The sequence below is a fragment of the Vipera berus genome (genome assembly GCF_964194415.1).
Source record: "Vipera berus genome assembly, chromosome: 2".
NCBI classification, from domain to species: Eukaryota; Metazoa; Chordata; class Lepidosauria; order Squamata; family Viperidae; genus Vipera; species Vipera berus.
Window position 1 is genome coordinate 29,342,342 of NC_138203.1, and position 20,552 is coordinate 29,362,893.

General features: G+C 37.6%; 1 protein-coding gene across 1 annotated transcript in view; it reads left to right on the forward strand.

Moving 5' to 3' along the window:
• RNF180 (ring finger protein 180) overlaps window positions 1–20,552 on the forward strand; it is a 50,856-nt gene that overhangs the window by 25,387 nt on the left and 4,917 nt on the right. The window contains 2 exon segments of the mRNA XM_081315721.1: window positions 6,231–6,444; window positions 8,279–8,404. Coding sequence (XP_081171847.1) covers window positions 6,231–6,444; window positions 8,279–8,404 — 340 coding nt within the window.

The following is a 20,552-nucleotide window of genomic DNA, read 5'->3' on the forward strand; positions in this document are numbered from 1 at the left end:
AGTGGCTTTGCATACCTTCATCCCGGGGCTATTCGGATATTCCATCTCTTTCTATGGGGGGTGAATTATTACCCCCCGTAGATAGGGCTCGCAACTTGGGAGTCCTCCTAGATTCGCGGCTCACCTTGGAAGATCACATGGTGGCTGTGACTAGGGGGGCTTTCGCCCAGGTTCGCCTGGTGCGCCAGTTGCGGCCCTATCTAAGCCGGGATGATTTATGCACGGTCACTCACGCGCTCGTGACCTCTCGTCTAGACTACTGCAACGCGCTCTACATGGGGCTTCCCTTGAGGACCACCCGGAGGCTCCAGCTGGTACAGAATGCAGCCGCGAGAGTTGTGTTGGGAGTCTCCCGATACTCCCATGTCACACCTCTGCTCCGTGAGCTGCATTGGTTACCAGTTGTCTTCCGGGTGAGATTCAAGGTGCTAGTAATGGTGTTTAAAGCCCTCCATGGCATGGGGCCGGAGTACCTCAGGGAACATCTGCTGCCGGCATCAAGCTCCCTGCGCCCTGTGCGTTCCCACAGAGAGGGCCTCCTCAGGGTGCCACCGGTCAGAGAATGCCGACTGGTGGCCCCCAGGGGGAGATCCTTCTCTGTGGGCGCCCCGGAGCTATGGAACCAGTTACCGGTTGAGCTCCGGACGGCGCCCGATCTGCGCTCCTTTCGCCGCGATCTGAAAACATACTTGTTCGAGCAAGCCGGCCTGGCCTGAGGGGGGATTGGTGGGGTTTTTTATTATTTTTATTGGGGCTTTTTACTATGTATCAATTGTATTTTAATCGGGCATGCATTTAATTATCTTTTAGTTTTTGTAAATTTCTGTGTTTTATTCTTGCCCTGTACACCGCCCTGAGTCCTCAGGGAGAAGGGCGGTATAGAAATATTATTAAATTAAATTAAATTAAATTGTTCTTCTGCAAGACCCTGAGAAAGTGAAGCCTCTGTTGGACCTTTCTGGCCACCTGGGTTGTATTAACTTTCCAGGTAAGATCTTCACAGAGGTAGACTCCCAGGAATTTAAAGGAGGAGACTCTCTCCACACACACACACACCCGATGTAAAGTGGGACAGGTTCCTCTCTTTTCCTCTTGAAGTCTAGCACCATCTCCTTTGTCTTGCCGATGTTCAGGTGCAAGTTGTTCTCTAAACACCAAAAGGATAGTTTTTGTACCTCTCCCCTGTACACTGTTTTATCTCCACTTGTAATAAGACCCACTACGGTGGTATCATCTGCGAACTTAATGATCACGGTGGATGGGTCGGACGATACGCAATCGTATGTGTACAGTGAGTACAGGTAGGGGCTAAGCACGCAGCCCTGTGGCGAGCCCATGCAAAACTTCAGGGTGGTGGATGAAACAAATCCGACCCTCACTGTTTGTAGCCGGTCCCTCAGAAAGTCTTTAATCCAATCACAGATGGAAGGGGGAAAATTCAAGTCGGTCAGCTTTTCGATAAGGATGCTTGGCAGAATAGTGTTGAAAGCCGAGCTATAGTCTATGAAAAGCATCCTGACATAACTTCCAGGTTTCTCCAGATGGCTTGCTTCAACGTTTAAGGCAGTAGCTATGGCATCGTCGAGCTATTCCCCCGTAAGCAAACTGATGTTTGTCGAAATCCATTGCAAGGCATGTCCTAAGATCTTGGAGAACCAGTCTTTCGAAGCATTTCATCACTACAGACGTTAATGCAATAGGTCTGTAGTCATTTAAGCACTCGATTGCTGTTTTCTTCGGGACTGGGACAATGGTGGCTGCTTTCAAGCATGATGGTACACAGGCCATTTGCAAGGAGATGTTGAAGATCCTTGTCAGGACCCCGGCTAATTGATCGGCACAATTCTTAACCACTTATCCCCAGCACCCCATCTGGGCCTGCAGCTTTGCTGGGATTCACAGCCTTCAAGGAAAAGATATCTTAGAATTTATTATTTATGTAATGATTGCTTGGGCCTTTATTTCAGGAATTGATGATGGCTTGAGCCTTCTTGTTGATTTTTGGATTACTCACTTTGACAAGTAGCCATTTGAGTGTTTTGAGTGTCTCAGCTGCTATTGTATGCGTTTCTGTCATTTTTAATTTTCTATTCTCTTTTAATTGTTAGCAGTCCAGAGTTATATTTATGAGATGGATAGCCATAAACATACATACATACATACATACATACATTGAACAATTTAGACCAAAAATTACATCACACATCAAGCTAGTTAAGATTGATCCCAGTCTGTATTTGTGAAAAGGTGCCAAGGTGTTTTATCTATCTCATCTTATACATGAATCACTTGGTGGAGAGATAGGTGGCATAAAATTTAATTAAGTAGTTAATTAATAAAATGAAACCTATTATGTTTAGACATTTCTACACAGCTCCACATTGATAGGCACATTTCTTCCTCAACTAATAATTTAGGATTTGTTTTCTGTGAGCCAAAGCTAAAGCCTTCTAAATGTTAAGCTAAGATAATTGAATTAATATGTACAGGAATAATTGAACAATAGCAGTTGCAAATGAAATAATTAATATTGAAGGACATGGAATCTGTGGTCTGTAAGTTAAGTCAGTAATAATTTAGGCATTAGGTTGAATAGATAGATAACTCTGTTCAGATAAAGCAGAGTTGAACATTTCATTCTTATGTTTTTGGTTGGTACCGTGAAAGTGTTCTTATTGCTGATGCTACTTATACATGAAATATATGGAAATGTTAATTACATTTAAATCTATTATTTAAAAATTGACTGTAAAAGTTAAATTCCAGTTGCCTTTATAAAGTTTGTTGATAAATTCATAGTAAAGAAATAACGTTTGCTATTTACATTCATAATGGTTGCAAAATAAATTTAGTCTTTCTGCTGTCCTTTCTATTGTTTATTGGTTTTGCATATGTTCTATATAGAACTCTGAATAAAGATGATTTGTGGAATCCCTTTGAAGAAAGTACATATGACAATGAAGTATTACTTGATGTTTGCAATTTCATTGGAACCCTGGAGGTGAAATAATTCAATACTGATACATGCAGTAAACAGAGAAATTAACCTTCCCTTCCTAGGTCACAATCCCATTAAAAATTCTCCTATCATACGACTAGCTTAGAATGACTTGATTCTGAAATCTCAGTGAAAAAATTTTAGAATTTTTTTTAAAACTAAATAAATCACCTATTTTAAAGAGGACATTTAGGTTATTTAGTCCAACATACCTTCCCTCCAAGACATTAATTAAAGCATCCTCAAAAGATCACTTTCTACACTGCTTTAGCACGTCAAAAGAGAGCATCATCTCCTTTGGTAATTTGTACTACTATTAAACTGCTCTTACTAGCGGATTCTTCATCACATTCAACCAGAAATTGTATTCCTGTAACTTAAGATATTTATACTGAATCGGGCACTCTGGAATGATAAAAAGCATTTTTTATATGACAGGTTACAAGGAACTTGATTTTTTCTTCTTTTTGTGAGGCTAAACATTCCCAATTATTTCAGTCTTTCTCCATAGCATTTCTTTCCAATCTTCTAGTCATCTTTAAGCATTTCTGCTCTGTTCCAGTTTGTCTCATTTTTTAAAATGTATCTAGAACTAAAGGTGGGTTCTTATCGAAGCAGAATGAAGTAAAACATTTAATTTCTCTTTATTGATCCAACATAAAATTGCATTTGCTTTTTAGCAATTGTTGCATTGCTAACTCTTTGTTAGGTTGTGATAAATCGCAATTTTAAGATCTTTTTCATATATGCTCTTATCAAACCAGTGTCATTTGAATTCTTTTGGTTTTGTGAAAAAATTCCATTTATCATGATTTAAATTTCATTCTGGTATTTTCAACCATTCCAGTAACCAATCATTTTGAATGTTGTTTTTGTTTTTAGAATATTAGCTATCCTGCAGAATGTTACGTTGTCTGCAAGTTTGAAAATATTCTGTTTACCTCTTTATCCAACATTTAATGTAAATGTTGAGAAGTACTTAGCCCTTGACTGAATATTATGACATCTGACATGATAATCTTATTACCGTTTCTTGAGGAATGTTGATGAACACTATCATTTTTTATATCTGCAAATCATCCTAATAACTATACCATTGGAATCTTATGTTTATTAGTTCATGTTATCTGAATGTCTCATTCTGGAGAAAGTTTATCTATCTGGTCACTAAGAATCAATGTTGAATGTCATGGGATATTTTGTAAAATGCTTTAGTATTTTTACAGTCTACTAAGAAAGTCACCTGTTTGGGGGGAAAAATCATCTGACACAAGTTTTTATCAAAACTCTACTGACTAATACCTTGTGCATGCTTCTAAGGTATTACAAGTAAATAATTTATAACAAAGTTTGGTCAATTGTCTGTTTTTAAAGTACTGGTTTCTAATTCCTTGAAAAACAACTTTTTTTTCCATTTTGAAGCTAAGGAAAATCTTTGCCTCCTTCCAATCATTGGATGCTTTGTAAAGTTTATTTTCCTGAACTTCTCAGTAATAATGGATACCGGTTTGGAATGGAATAGAGTGCATTTCATCTGGCTCTGGAGATGTAGATTCATTCAAGATCAATAGATATTCTTTGGCTCTATTTCTATCAAGTTCTTGCTCCTTCAACTACTATCACAATTATTTGATGAAGTGCATATCCACTTGACATGCTTCCAGTCAATGCATTATGTGTGGATTGACTGAAGCAGTCCTATTAGCTATTAACAAGGAACCTACGGGAATACTCGGTCATGTGCAAGTTTAATGCTTATAGCTTTAGTGCTTTAGGGAATTTATTCTGTATAATGATTTATATACAATTCCTTGGCATACTTTATAACAGCCATTTAAGTTAAGCCATTATCTGCTAGGTCATATAGGCGAAACAGGAAACCAAAAGAACTTCCTAAAGACCATATTTTCAATTCAAATAGAGATACATTTTAACTCAGAACTTCTTCAGTTTGATCTTCTTTATTGTCCAGAGTCCATCAGTGTTCAATGAATGCTGCTGGAATATTCCATCCTTTTATCTGCGGTACATGAATCATTGTTTCTTGATGTTATAAGTAAAAGCAACATGTCTTCATTCTTTTTCCCCAATGAGCTATTATCTTTCCCACACTGAAACAGAGTCAGGAGAAGAAGACTTAGCTCTTGCAACTCAGGATGATGAAATTGAAAACCTTTATGAGGGGAAAAAAGACTTTGACAAATTTTATTTCTATTTGGAAACCATTTTTGGACTTTTTATGAGAAACTAAAAGAAATGAAATGTTGATTTTAGGATTTGATGATTATAATTATATCGAATTATGGAAATAATACAAATGTTAAACTTAGAGTAAGTGTTCAGTTGTTTTTTTTACTTATATTTGTACCAAGGGAAATCAAAAGTCACTCACTATTTTTTTTTATCTTTCTTTCTTCCGTGTTCACTTTTTTCTTTCCTGAGCTTTTTTCCAGATCTTTTTTCTCTTTATGTTTTAACTTTGCATTTTCAAAAATGTTTGTGTTTGTGTGTGTGTGTGTGAATGTGTGTGTACGTATATGTATGTATGTATATCACTAATAACACTGTGTCATATAAATTGTAGACCAGAACTAAACATAATAAGTTCTGGGTCCACTTTTAACAAGCTAAAGCTTCTCAAAATCTGATCTTCTATTCATTATTATCATGTAGCAAATAAGCCAATATTCATTTTAATAAATAAATAAATAAATCTGGCAGAGGAGCATTCTGGAAGTATTAGAAATAGTTTACAGAATCATAAACCTTAAGAACATAAGAATAGATATGGTGAATCAGGATATGTTCAGTCTTATTCCAGCTTTTTGTCTCCATCAGTGACCAACTACTTAATTTAATGAGTGATCCACTCATATTGACAAAGCTCTAGTGATTTCTAGTCCTGTTGATATACCCATATCAAAGTATATAATTTATATATAATCTAATAATCATAAAGTGTCTCCACCATGAGAGTTAACAGTGATTTATCAAGTAGGTTGATTTTGTTATTGTTTCAGTTGTTATTAGATGGGTTCATTTTGGTTATTTGAGCCACACTATACTTTTTCATATTATTTTAGTAATATTATTTTAAACCAAAGAATATATTGCAAAATAAACATAGAATAGGTATTCCATTCTCATAAATGATATTATAGCATATATTGCATCTTTAATTTGAATGATTAAAATAGTTTGTGACATTGCCTCATGTTTTGTTCCATTGTAGACAATGAATACAAAAGAAGAATATGAACACATAAAAGATAAGGAAAGTTACTTATGTGCAGTTTGCTTGGATATCTACTTCAATCCTTACAAGTGCTACCCATGCCATCATATTTTCTGCGAACCTTGCCTACGTATGCTTGCCAAGGATAATCCAACTAGCACTCCATGCCCTCTCTGCCGTACTGCAATTACCCACGTTTTTTTTCAATCAGGTGAAAAGCTTTGTTAAAATACATTTCAGTAACTATTGCCTATATTTCCAATTAGTACTAATATTCCAACTATCTATCCTTCTCAAGAAAATGTCCAGTATTAATTGTATTCCAAATAACAGAATGTATACTAATAACATACAGCCAACAAAAATAGGACTAAGTTAGATGTGATGCAAGCTGATAAGTGTTTCTAAGTGTATCTGTCTCAGTGGCGTCAGTGGCAATGTCATATAGAGTTAATATGTAAAGATCTGAATGTATTTCAGTCAAAATTGTTCAACTACTAGCACATCTTTATGACAAAATCCAGAATGCATGTAGCAGGTGTATTACATTCTCCCCATTTATCATTTGTATGCATAGTCTGCCCTTTTAAATATTTTTATTTTATTTATTAAATGTACATGCTGCCCATCTCACTATCAAGTGTCTGTAGTCAGCTTAATTTTTAACTAGGCTTATATGTGAGGATTTCTGAGTAGTGAGAAATGAAAAGAAAACATTTGTGCAGTTAAACTATGATGAGGCAAGCATTTCTCAGGGACCCCCTACCATTTATATAACTGGGTTGAAGTAAGTTTTAGTATGTGAATCCATTTCCAACCAAATTAGCTTAGTTTTAATATTTACTGCTTTTCTTCGTTACCTCCTTGACATGCATACAGTTTGTGGTAAATTAAAATTAACCACAGATTCTCAAGTGCAATAGCCTCATAATCATTAAAGACATAGCAATATGGAGTCTTCAACTCTTTCAGTTTGAACAAATCCAGACATTCATATTATGTCTTCAGTACATAATAATCTACCTTTCTCCAAGAGCTAATGAAGTTGCCACCAAAGTATTCCCCTTTAGTAGCATTAAATTGTATAGAAGTAGAATATAATCTTAAAATGCAGTATTTCAAATCGAACTATAAGCCTCTAAGGCAGTAACAGAGGAAAGGGTACATGGCAATAAATAGCAACTGAACATCTAGCTAATTATTTATTGCATTGTCCACTATACACAAAAATCATAGATTATCTTTTGGGAACTTTTATCAAGCAACAAGAATTTTTTCTTATTCATAATAATTTTTTTCTGGATAAGAGGAAAAACACATTAATAACAAGTTTTAATAAAACTGACTGAATCGATAATTACATTATGATTGTGGTAGAGATAAAAGATTTCTCATTTATTGCAAAGTTAATGAAAATGAGAAGTGATATTATTTATGTGTTTTTACATTTTGGATGACTTTGCATAATAGAAGGTCCTAGAACAAATTATATTCTGTATCTTTCTTCAAACTATATTCAGTAGAAGAAATGGGTGTCTTGTTAGTATTCCATAGGGCAAAGATGGAGACCTACTGGACTTTAGACCCAGACCAGAAGTCCTTATTCTGTCCAACTGGCTCTTCTTTTTGATCTGTGTAATTTAAAAAACATCTATTGCTTTTATGTCCAACCAATATCATTTCTGCTCTGTATAGTCTTCGTATACTCTGAATTTGGTGAGAAACCCACAACTTCTCTTATAATTGCTTTAAAAATGCTTTTGAAACAGAAAATTGTTTTAAATCTCATTTGCCAGGTAGCACATTTGGCAGCTATTCAAAAAGATAAAAAAGGATATCTTAAGAGTTCACTGCATGGATCTCTAGATTGTCTCATTCATCTTGATGGATATAGTAAATGCTTCTGGAAAGTAACAGACTTATCTTCAAGAACACTCTCTTGTTTTCATAATGTGAAAAACAATGGAAAATTGATACCAATATTTTTATTACTAAATAAAGATAGCTAACATGTTCTATATTTTTTTTCTTCCTATATATTGTAGAACTGAACAACTCCACAGAAACTTTCTTTCCAATGGAATATTCAAAATTAAAGGAAAATTTTCAAAAATCAAATTTAGCAAATTGGCCTCTCCCTAGTTGCAAGAAAGTATTCAGAGTTATTGATGGTAAGTGAATTGTTAATGATATTTTACGTTAGAAATTTATTAATTTAAAAGTTAAATGTTCAAGGACATGCATGACCTAATTAGACTTTATTCTCTATGAGGATTTGTTTTTTAATGAATTTTCATCTATGCCTATTCTGAAGGTAATACCATAACCTATATAGAATTGCAACAGAGACAATACAAGTTGAGTTTTTGTTTGAATTTACACTATACATTTGCATGCTTGAGTAGGCACTCTCAGAAAATTCTAGCTGAGTTGTTTAGGCAGGAAGATATCCCATTTCAACACATGTGCCAATATCGAAAAGGGAAACTCATGAATTTTCTTATTTCCTTGAATTGATGCAAAACCTTAAGACAGTTATTGCCTATGTAGTAAGAATGGTAAATTGTTGAATGGATAACTATTCAAAGGCCAACAGTTGCAAATATGCAACACTGCATCATAAAGGCAGTGAGTAACAAGGTATGCTTACAGGATCTCAATAGGAAGTTAGAAGATAGTATTACTGACCTGCATTAAATCTTGTGTATAAAATTGAGTAAAAATTAAGAATTGCAAACAGAGTATAGATCAAGAAATATCTGATAGCTAAATTTATTAAAAGAAGGCAGTAAAAAGCATGGTAGCTCCACTAAAAAGAGAGGTAAGCTTACTGCTAGCTAGTACACCAGGTATATAATAGTTGTTCCCCAGCCAGCAAGATATTGTGATGAAATTGGGATAAGGGATAAGAGACAGATCGAGAGCTGAGATACAATACAGAAAAATAAGTACAGGTAAAAATAAGGCTCCATGAACATCGAGGAGATGAAAGGAAACTTCTAACAATGTAGAAACAAACAAATATAGGTAAAACAATGCTCTGAATGACATAGTAGTGAAGCATCACTTTAAACAAGAATATGCAGGTTGCACAACAGGCTACAAAAATAGAAGAAAATTCCAAACCAGATCATGAAATGCTAAATAATAAGCACAATAAGTTAATAGAGTAAAGAGTAATTATTCATAATGCAAAAAAATGAATAGCCTTCTACATTATAATGCCTTGGTAAGGCCACACTTGGAATAATGCATCCAGTTTTGGTCACAACGATGACAAAAAGATGTTGCTACTCTAGAAAGAGTACAGAGAAGAGCAACAAAGATGATTAGGGGACTGGAGGCTAAAACATAAAGAACGGTTGCTGGAATTGGGTATGTCTAGTTTAATGAAGAGAAGGACTAGGGGTGACATGATAGCATATTCCAATATCTCAGGAGTTGCCGCAAAGAAGACGGAGTCAAGGTATTCTCCAAAGCACCTGAAGGCAGGACAAGAAGCAACAGATGGAAACTAATCAGAGAAGCAACCTAGAACTAAGGAGAAATTTCCTCACAATTAGAAAAATTAATCAGTGGAACAACTTGCCTCCAGAAGCTGTGTATGCTCCAATATTAGAAGTTTTTAAGAAATGGACCTCTGCAGGGGGGCAGAGGTCGACCCCGAGGTCTCTCGTTTGTGGAGTTCCTCAGGGGTCGGTCCTCTCGCCTCTCCTGTTCAACATCTACATGAAACCGCTGGGTGAGATCATTCGTGGTTTTGGAGTTGGGTATCATCAGTATGCTGATGATACCCAGCTTTTCATTTTGACCCCAAACCACCCCAGTGATGCCCTCGACGTGATGTCCCGTTGCCTGGAGGCGGTTCGGGTCTGGATGGGGAGGAACAGACTTCAACTCAACCCCGACAAGACTGAGTGGCTGTGCATACCGGCATACCGGGATATTCAGAATATTCCACCTCTTTCCATGGGGGGTGAGCTTTTACCCCCCGTAGATAGGGCTCGCAACTTGGGAGTCCTCCTAGATTTGCGGCTTACTTTGGAAAATCATATAGTGGCTGTGACTAGGGGGGCTTTCGCCCAGGTTCGCCTGGTGCGCCAGTTGCGGCCCTATCTAGACCGGGATGCCCTGTGTACGGTCACTCATGCGCTCGTGACCTCTCGTCTGGACTACTGCAACGCTCTCTACATGGGGCTTCCCTTGAAGACCACTCAGAGGCTCCAGCTGGTACAGAATGCAGCCGCGAGAGTTGTCTTGGGAGTTTCCCGGTACTCCCATGTTACACCTTTGCTCCGCGAGCTGCATTGGCTACCAGTTGTCTTCCGGGTGAGATTCAAGGTTTTGGTAATGGTTTTCAAGGCCCTACATGGCATGGGTCCGGAGTACCTCGGGGATCACCTGCTGCCGGCATCAACTTCCCTCCGCCCTGTGCGTTCCCACAGAGAGGGCCTCCTTAGGGTGCCACCGGTCAGAGAATGTTGACTGTTGGCCCCCAGGGGGAGGGCCTTTTCTGTGGGTGCCCCGGCTTTATGGAATCAGCTGCCGGTTGAGCTCCGTATGGCACCTGACCTTCGCTCCTTCCGACGTGGTCTGAAGACCTATCTATTTGAACAAGCCGGCCTGGCCTGATGGGGGATGTGTTGGGGTTTTATTGTGGATTTTTATATTATTCTATTGTTTTAGCTCGGGCTCCTATTTAATTCTTTTTTTAATTTTTGTACTCTGTATTTTTATATGTGCCCTGTTCACCGCCCTGAGTCCTTCGGGAGAAGGGCGGTATACAAATACAATTAAAAAAAAAACATTTGTCCGCTCACTTCTCCTATTACAGTTGTAGAAGTAGGCAATGATCTGTGGGTAGAGCTGTCAGTTACCTCTATAGTCTATCTCTGGGAATCACATTAATTTTTTCCCCTCCTACTGCCTTCTATAAAGAGTTGTCTAACTTTATTGTTGCCATTGTCAGCCATCCAGTTATGTCTGACCCTTGGCCACTCTATGGATCAGCATTCTCACGCCCCTCTGTCTCGTACTGCCTTCTTCAGCTCCACCATGGTCATCCCGTCATCCTTTATAATGTCCAGCCAGCTGGTACTAGTGGGGTTCCCTTCTCATTTTTCCACTGATCGCTCCCAGCATGATTGACTTTTTGAGTGAATCAGCTTTCATGATGACCAAAATATGACAGCCTTTGTTTAGCAAAGCGAGTTTCGGCCTAGATCTTCTTTGTTTGTTATTTTTGCAGTTCATTGGATGTGTAATAGTTGCTTCCAGCACCACAGTTAATAACATAATTAACATAACTTTATAGTACTAAAGAGTGTAATATAAAAGCTACAATTTTAACTGTAGCCATATTCCTAATCTGTTTGATCTGTACATCTTTGCGGTTATCAGATATCTTGGGTTTATTAGCTTAAAATATATTATTTCTTGACTGATGACATATAAAAGCAAGTGCTAACCATGGTTTAGAACTGTTAAGTAATTTGTTGTGCAGAGGTCTCCTTGTGCTACCAAAGAGTTGCACAGACAAGGAAGGGTACTGAGAGCAGCAAGAGTCTCACAGAAACCACAAGAGTACACTGAGTTGTAAAAGCAAAAAGTAGTTTACTTTTGAGGTGGTGTAAGAACAAAAAAAATGCACATTCAAAAATAAACAGCCGAAGTAGCAATCCAAAATACAAAGTCTTCTTACCGGTCCAGAGGTCAAAACACAGTTCAGGTTTACAACAGTAGTAAACCAACAGCAGAGCAAAAACAGTAATAGTAGAGATCAGTGAATTCAGAGAGAGAAAGAAGCTACGTTACTAGCTCCCTCTTATGGCCATGAGAACACTTACACACCCATTGGCCAATTAACATCTTAAAGACATAACATCATGGTTAATATATTTTCAACCCAACATTGTAGGCTAACACTATATGCCTAACATTCTCCCCTTTGGGTAGAATAATATATAACCCCTATAATCTTATGCACATTCTTTCACAATTAGTATTGTGTTTTACAGCACTTTGTACCTTCGTAAAATGATCTGCAACATTTACATCAGATGAACAATACTCTAGTTGTATTAATTTATCTTTGACACATTGTCTGACATTCAAATAACGAAGATCAGTATGTTTGGATCTTGTTCTTACTGCAGCATTATTTGCCATCTTTATCGCAGCTTGATTGTCCTCATATACAATGAATGGATCATTTACATTTAAACCCATATACAACAATAATTGTTTGTACATTAGCAGTTCTGTACATAACACTGATAGACATGAAAATTCAGCCTCCATTGTAGATAAGCTTATGTGTTTTTGTCTAATGGACTTCCATCCAATCAAAGAATCACCCAACATAACAGCCAACCCTGAAGTAGATTTACGAGTGCTTGTAACAGAGGCAAAACTAGCATCTGCATATGCAGTGAGGATTAACTCACTATTTGGCTCTAAATATAACGAGTAGTGAATAGTCTGTTTCAAATACCTTAATACTCGTTTAGCTGATTGCCAGTGTCTAACAGTTGGATTATTGTTGTACATAGCTAATTGGTTTACACAGTAAGAAATATCAGGTCTAGTCCAATTACTCAGATACATAAGACTTCCTATCAAAGATTGGTACATAGTCTTATCAAATACAGGACTCTCAACATTAGGGTCCTTAAAATCCATAGCCATCGGAGTTTTTGCTGGTTTACACATTTTCCATATTGTATCTCTTTAATAAATGAGATATTTTACTGGCTTGCGACACCTTAAAACCCCTATTCGTTTTCACAATATCTAACCCCAAATAGTGGCTAATTTTCCCAAGATTCCTAATTGTGAATTTATTTTGCAATCTTGAAATGATAGTTCGTGCTTCTAACTCAGTTTTTGTTATTATTGCAATATCATCTGTGAATAATAAAAGAAAAGATAATGCTCCATTGTGTTCTCTTCTAAACAAACAAGGATCAGCATTACTGGCTATAAAACCTAATGCACTCAACTCATTAACTAAACATGTATTCCACTCATAGCCTGATTGTTTCAATCCATAGAGGCTTTTCCTTAATTCCCAACAATCATGGTCTCTATCAGTGGTCAATCCTGGTGGTATTCTTAAATAAATAGTATGTTGCAATGGAGCATGTAGGTATGCAGTTTCAACATCTACATGGTTAACCATATATTGGTTTTTAGCTGCCCATACTAAAGCTGCTCTTAAAGTAGTTGCCCTCAGACTGGGTGCAAACACCTCATCATAATCCTCAGTAGTTTGGGCAAAACCTTGTGCAACCAAACGTGCCTTATGGGTTACGGTCCCATCTACACCCTTTTTAATCTTATATATCCACTTGCAACCTATAGCTTGCTCACCAGGTGGCAGTTTTGCTTTCTCATAGACCTTAAGATCCTGCAAAGACTTCAACTCCCTGTTCATTGCAGCTTTCCATGATGCCTGTTCCTTTTCAGGATACATCCTGATCTCATCATAGTTAGAAGGCTCTAAACTAACTTGACATATTACACTGGCTTCATAGCGATCAGGTGGACGTCTGATGCGTGCCAAGGAATTACAGGGCTTTGAATTTCTGACTCCTCTCCTTCCTCTGATTCATCTTTTATCTCCCCTATCTCCTCTTCATCTTTTATATTTACAGGAGATGTATTATCATTACTAGTTATGTTATCAGAGGAGTCCTCAAACACTAGAGGATCAGTATTAACAGTTTCTTGCTCTAACCTATCCCAACCAACGTGCTCAAGGAATTTGGCACTTGCACTATTATATACATTAGTTGTGCCTCGTTCCCAGAAACGATAGGATCTGTGATTAGCTTCGTAACCTACGAAGTATAATTGCCTAGCCCTATGTTGGCCTTTACTCCTGAGTTGTGCAGGAATGTGGACCCAAGCTAGGGTGCCAAACGTGTGCAGATAATCAAGATTTGGTTTTCTACCATGCCATATTGTATATGGTATTTTACCAGTAGAAGTATTTACAACTATATTCAAAACATGGTTTGCACATTTTGCTGCCTCCCCCCACAGTCTATCTGTTAAACCAGAATCTTTTAACATGGTTCTTATCATGGCTTGTAATGTTTGCCCACATCTCTCAACAAATGCATTATGTTGAGGCCTATAAGGGGCTGAACGTTTATGCTCAATGCCAGCTGATTCTAGCATATCAACAAAGCGTTTGTTTGTAAATTCAGTGCCATTATCAGTAATTATGCACTGAACCTTTCTCTTTTGTTTTCCTCTCCACGAATTTGAGCCAGTTTGCAAACTGTTGGCAAGTGTCTGCCTTTGACTTAAGCAGATAACAAAAACCATAACGAGAGTAGTGGTCAGGGATACTTAAAATATAACACGACCCTCCTAAACTTGGTTTCATGGGTCCAATTAAATCTGCAAACACAACTTCCAAAGGAACAGTTGTTTTGAAGCCATTTAACCTGTTTGCAGGAATTGCCTTACTCTTTTCCTGATTACAGGCATTGCAATTCAAATACTTACTACATGGCTTCAGTTTAATTCCGTCTACTAACTCAACTGTTTTACGTAGTGAGTTAAAGTTTATATGCCCTAACCGCCTATGCAATAAATGTATACATTCATCATGTGGCTTCTTGTTCTCACATATCGAATTGGCTTTTACTGTACTAACCTGGTTACTTGTGAGAACGAATAAACCATTATTCAAATTAGCAGTTACACAGGTTCCATTCCTTTCAATAGTGCATTGCTCCCCTCTGAATGTTACCACAAACCCAACTTTAACCAATTCCCTTACAGATAACAGGTTGAATCTTAGTTTAGGTATATATAACATAGGTAACTGTTCATTAATGCATGAACAATAGGAATTACCTTCACCAGAGGCCTTCATCCTCCAACCGTTTGCCAGTGAAACATATTGGTTGCTGTATTTCATATTAATAAACCTCTTTTTCTCTTTAGTAATGCATTGTGAAGCCCCACTATCAACAACCCACAATTCATTATTTCTGGATGTTGGTTCACCAGAAACAGCCAAACCAATGCCCTTCTTAGCCTTCCCACTGCTATTTACATTCTGTTTACTACCCTTTCTATAGAATTTGGCTATATGCCCTCTAGCCCCACAAGAATAGCATTTCTTGACAGTGTAAGCAGTGGTAAATTGCTGCTCCTCTCGTGGCTGTGTCTCTCTCAGCTGGTCTCTGTCACGCCTCCTTCTGGACTCTTCCAGCAGTCTCCCAGTAATGTTAGTCAATGTCAGTTCCTCTCTGGTCAGGACTTCCAAAGAAGAAATATACCCATCATAACTCTCATCCAAAGATGACAGACTAATGTAGACCTGATGCAACTCTGAAAAAATCAGCTCCTTTTCATGAAGCTCTTGAAAAGTTGTCTTCATGTAGTTTAAATGGGTCAGCATATCTCCATTCTTCTGCAGACGAGCCCTAAACAGCTTACGTGTAAGGTGTATATGTGCACCCACACTGTCTCGAACATAAAGCCTTCGCAAAATGCCCCAACACCTAGCAGCAGACTCCTCACCACGAATATGGACAAGCTGCTGGTCATTCAGTGTTAGTCCAATAATGCAAAGAGCTTTCTCATTGTTTCGTTTAAAGTCGTCTATCTTCTTTGCATCCTCTTCGTCATTTGCATCCCAAGCAGTAGTATCTGGTGGGTTATTTACAACAGTCCATAGTCCTTCCTTGTGTAAAAGCAAGCAACATTTTGTGTACCAGGAAACATAGTTTGTCCCATCCAACCGGGTTATCCAGGAGATGCCTGACAACAGGTCTTGTGCTATTTTACACCAAATAGCTAACACAAACTCAGCTAGGAATACTGTGTGTACTAACTCTCAGTACAGGCCTGGGCCCATAATCAGTGTTAAGTACTTTGTTGTGCAGAGGTCTCCTTGTGCTACCAAAGAGTTGCACAGACAAGGAAGGGTACTGAGAGCAGCAAGAGTCTCACAGATACCACAAGAGTACACTGAGTTGTAAAAGCAAAAAGTAGTTTACTTTTGAGGTGGTGTAAGAACAAAAAAAATGCACATTCAAAAATAAACAGCCCAAGTAGCAATCCAAAATACAAAGTCTTCTTACCGGTCCAGAGGTCAAAACACAGTTCAGGTTTACAACAGTAGTAAACCAACAGCAGAGCAAAAACAGTAATAGTAGAGATCAGTGAATTCAGAGAGAGAAAGAAGCTACGTTACTAGCTCCCTCTTATGGCCATGAGAACACTTACACACCCATTGGCCAATTAACATCTTAAAGACATAACATCATGGTTAATATATTTTCAACCCAACATTGTAGGCTAACACCATATGCCTAACAAGAACCTTCCAGATTTTTTGTTGGTACTGTCACAATGTGAATTTGTAACTGAATATTCAAATCTAAGTCAGGTACTGGTTTAGCATTATTTGACACTCCATTCTAAAACATCCAAACTTTTTGCTAAAACATTCAAATCCAGCCACTGTATATAAAATTGTTCCCCAGAACAGAACATTAACTAGGGCAGTCATGACTGGTGTTTTGAGACCGAAAGTAGGAAGCACTTTCTGTGTTCTATGGTACATTTATTACTTTATCTTCAGGGAAAACTAACCCAAACCTAACTTAACTGAGGTACTCAGATTTTAGAAAATCTTTGTAATAAAAAGATCTCATCCTTTTAGAAATCCTTATGAATGAATGATCATTTTTGAAGCTCCAATCAAAAGTAAAAAAAATATTATATACCAACCAATGTGCTGGTAGCTGTTTATTAATAAGACCAAGATAAGCATTAGAACAGGGGTCACCAACCTTTCTGGGTTGGCGGTCCAAGGCGCCTTTATGCGTGCAAGCATGCGCATGCACAAACAAGGCCACGTGCACATGAACAGGGCTGTGATTGAGCATGTGACGCAAACAGGGCCACAAGCACCTGCACGATGCTTGGGTGAAGTTAGCGCCCTTACGATGTCGCGATGCTAGCATTAGTGGGGATGTTGTGCTAGCAGCAACGCTAGCACCAGCATTCTAGAGCGAGTGGGGGGATGCACTTGTGGCGATGCTAACGCCTGTACTACGCTCACAGCATTGCTAGCGTCCGGGCAACGCCACAATGCTAGTGTGAGGGGTGAACACGCACATGCGCGTGCCCTAGCCAGCCACTCAGACAGCCTAGTGGTCAACAGCCTACGGCCCACTATTCTAGAATGTCTACTTCAACAAATATTATAATAATAATCCTAACTTTTTACACTTTCCTCATTCAGATTCAATATTTTTAATTGTTTGTTTGGGGAATCTTTCCAGCTTCTAAACACCTTTATGAAAATTGGAAGAAAAATTAAATAAAGTTGAACTTGTGCCAAATACAGTTTAGAGGTCTTTGGCTACCTTTTTTCGTAGCCAATTGAAAGTGATACGTACTATGTTTTCTTTAATACATTCAACTTGCTCCCTGTGATCCCCTTCTGTGTTCAACACTTATTTTCCTCCTTATTAAACATTTCTTAAATATAAATTATATGTATTTGAATTTAAATCCATCCTTCAAACTACTGCCAATTCTTTCTGAACAATATTACACATTTTAGCAGCGCCAATACGAATCTGCAGGATTAATGAAAATTAGTGTTCATCAAAAAGCAAAATCTTCAAAGAGTATCTCTAATGCTGTATACTTATTGGGAAATTACTTGGCATCTATTCTTTCTAAATTGTATCTCTTACAACTGATAAAATATTTATAGTGTCTCTAAAGTCTTTTAGGTCATTCCTCCCAGAGGCTCTGTAGATTATATTTTAAACATAATGGATTATAATTCTTTTCTCATCTTTCTAGACTTTCAAAACATTCAGAGTACATACGTTTTATTGCTACACATTGTGATTTTTTTTCCTAATAACCTATATTCTCATTATTAAATTTCCTTTCTAGGTAGTAGCTATTTCTTAAAATCAGTGTTGAAAAAAAAATCATCTGTGGTACAAAATTAGCATTATTTTCCAATATAAATTGATGTCTCAATATAAATTGACAGCAAAATTTGTGACGTAGTACCTTTTTCTGACCCAATTTATGACTGTTTTCAATTTACAGCCATGATGAGCAGGTTCCATTATGGTAATAAGTCAAGGACTACCTATAGTTAAATGTAGGGAACAAAGAAACATACTATATCTCCATGTTGATTACACATCACATTTCTGTTTTAATGTCATTTGTAATCTAAATGTAAATACTTGGGAAATGGATATATGGATACTATACATATTGACCAAAGCACTGAAAGATACACTTATTCATCTAGTATTTGTAATATTTACCCTAATAGCTACTATTGGCAATAGTCAAAGAATTTCCCTTTTTGAGATCCATTACATTCCTAAACTGAAGTTCTTAAAGTCTATTATAATTTCCAATCTCCTGCCATACCTTCCCATGCCTGACACCAGTATGATGTTGTGGCCTGTCTCCCTTTCCTATCCATGGAAGCCCATTCCCCCACACCAGGCTCTCTAAGACCCAGGATCAGGAACTTCTCAATGTCATCCTCCACCATCCAGAGAAGCCAGAGCCCCAAGACACTGTAGCATCACCAGCTCTCAGCATCAACAGAATACTCAGCCTTACCTCCCCATCCACTACAAAATATATACACACATTACAGCATGTTCATTACATTCCAACACGCAAGGCTCCCTTCCCACCTTCATTCACCACCAATTCCTTCCTGGCTCTTACCCAGTGGAGGCAACTGTCCATTCGCAAAATACTTAAAGACAAGGAGCTTAAAAACAGATGAAGCTAGATGGAATTTCTTCTTACTTCCTGCCTTCATGGGGCCATCTCACCATTTTTCAAAGGAAGAAAGTCAGAAATTTAGAAGAAACCAGGCAGTGTCAACGGCATCCACCAGCAGAGTCCCCAGCAAAAATGCCAACAGAAGCCCAAGAGTGTCTGGCAGAAACATTCCACAGCAATCCATATCAGCCCTTCCTTAGCATCCAGCAGCAATCCAGTCCTCAGCAACAGCAATAGTCATCTTCCCCAAAACAAGTCCTCAAAATTAGCCTCCTAAACCAAAAAGCCATTGTCCAGCCGCAACAGCATGGCACAATGCAACCAACCAAAACTGGCTCTGCAGGCACAGCTAACAAGATGTTGGGAAATTACAAATGCAACAAGTCAAACAAGGCCAGAAAAACAAATAGAACAAAACCACAAATGCTGCTGTCCTCTGGTATGCTGCTCCTTGGTATAGTCTGATCTGCTCTTAAGCAAGTCTAAACAGCTTCCATCCAGGTAGCAATTCCTAAAATGAAAAAAAAAATCTCTCTCTCTCTCACACACACACACAAACATAGAGGGATAGCCTTAATGTGGATCCTGTCTCTTGACTATCTTGGCTCCAAGGTTGTACTTGACAATAAAGGTTCATTCATTCGTCCAAGTGGAATGATTCTCCTTCTCAAAAGAAGACTGCTTTTCCCAAGATGCAGTATGACCAATGCTTGGTCAGTAAAAGCAATTCAGGATGATTTACACGTAGATACTATTAATTTTAATCTCTGGCAACTAAAGAAAAAATGATTAGATAGTAAATAATGGAAAAGTCCTATGTTGGGAATCTAGAGAGTTACCAATAATAATAGAGAACAGTGGAGCAGATGCACAATTATATGGCTGCTTCCTCTATTCTTAATGCTAATATTGCATTTCATACTTATGGTACTCATCTTTTAAAAATTGATCAATTGCTTGATTAATATTTTCATCTCTATAGAACTTTCAGGTGGTATCTATTTTTTTCTTTTGTCTTCTTCTATAAAGCTTCACTCATATTAGTTATGTTCATTAACAACTGTGGCTATGTGAAACCTAAAAGGAATTTGAGTGACTGTCTTCCACGTGATTTTCTCAACATCACACCATACTCTCATCTAAATATAAATTCCTTTGCCCAATTACCATACGATAAATCTCACTTTATAAAAATCCTTTTTAACTGAAAAATGCAGATGTTGCTGAGAATGTTCTAAAATGTTGGCTCATTTTGACAAGCAACTTAGAATAAATAATATCCACTATATTTTCCATCACTTCACTGTGTGCTATTCTTCAGTTCTTAATAAAATGAGAATGGTATGTTGTTATTGTCATCATTTTGTGTCATCTTCTTTAATGCCATGGATTTTTGACTATCATTTTCTTTACTGGGAGTGCATAGAGTAGAATTGTTCTTTCTTAAATGCTACAAAAATCAATGCAAGGAAATGAAAGGAGCTGAAGGAAAGAAGATGTAAGCAGACT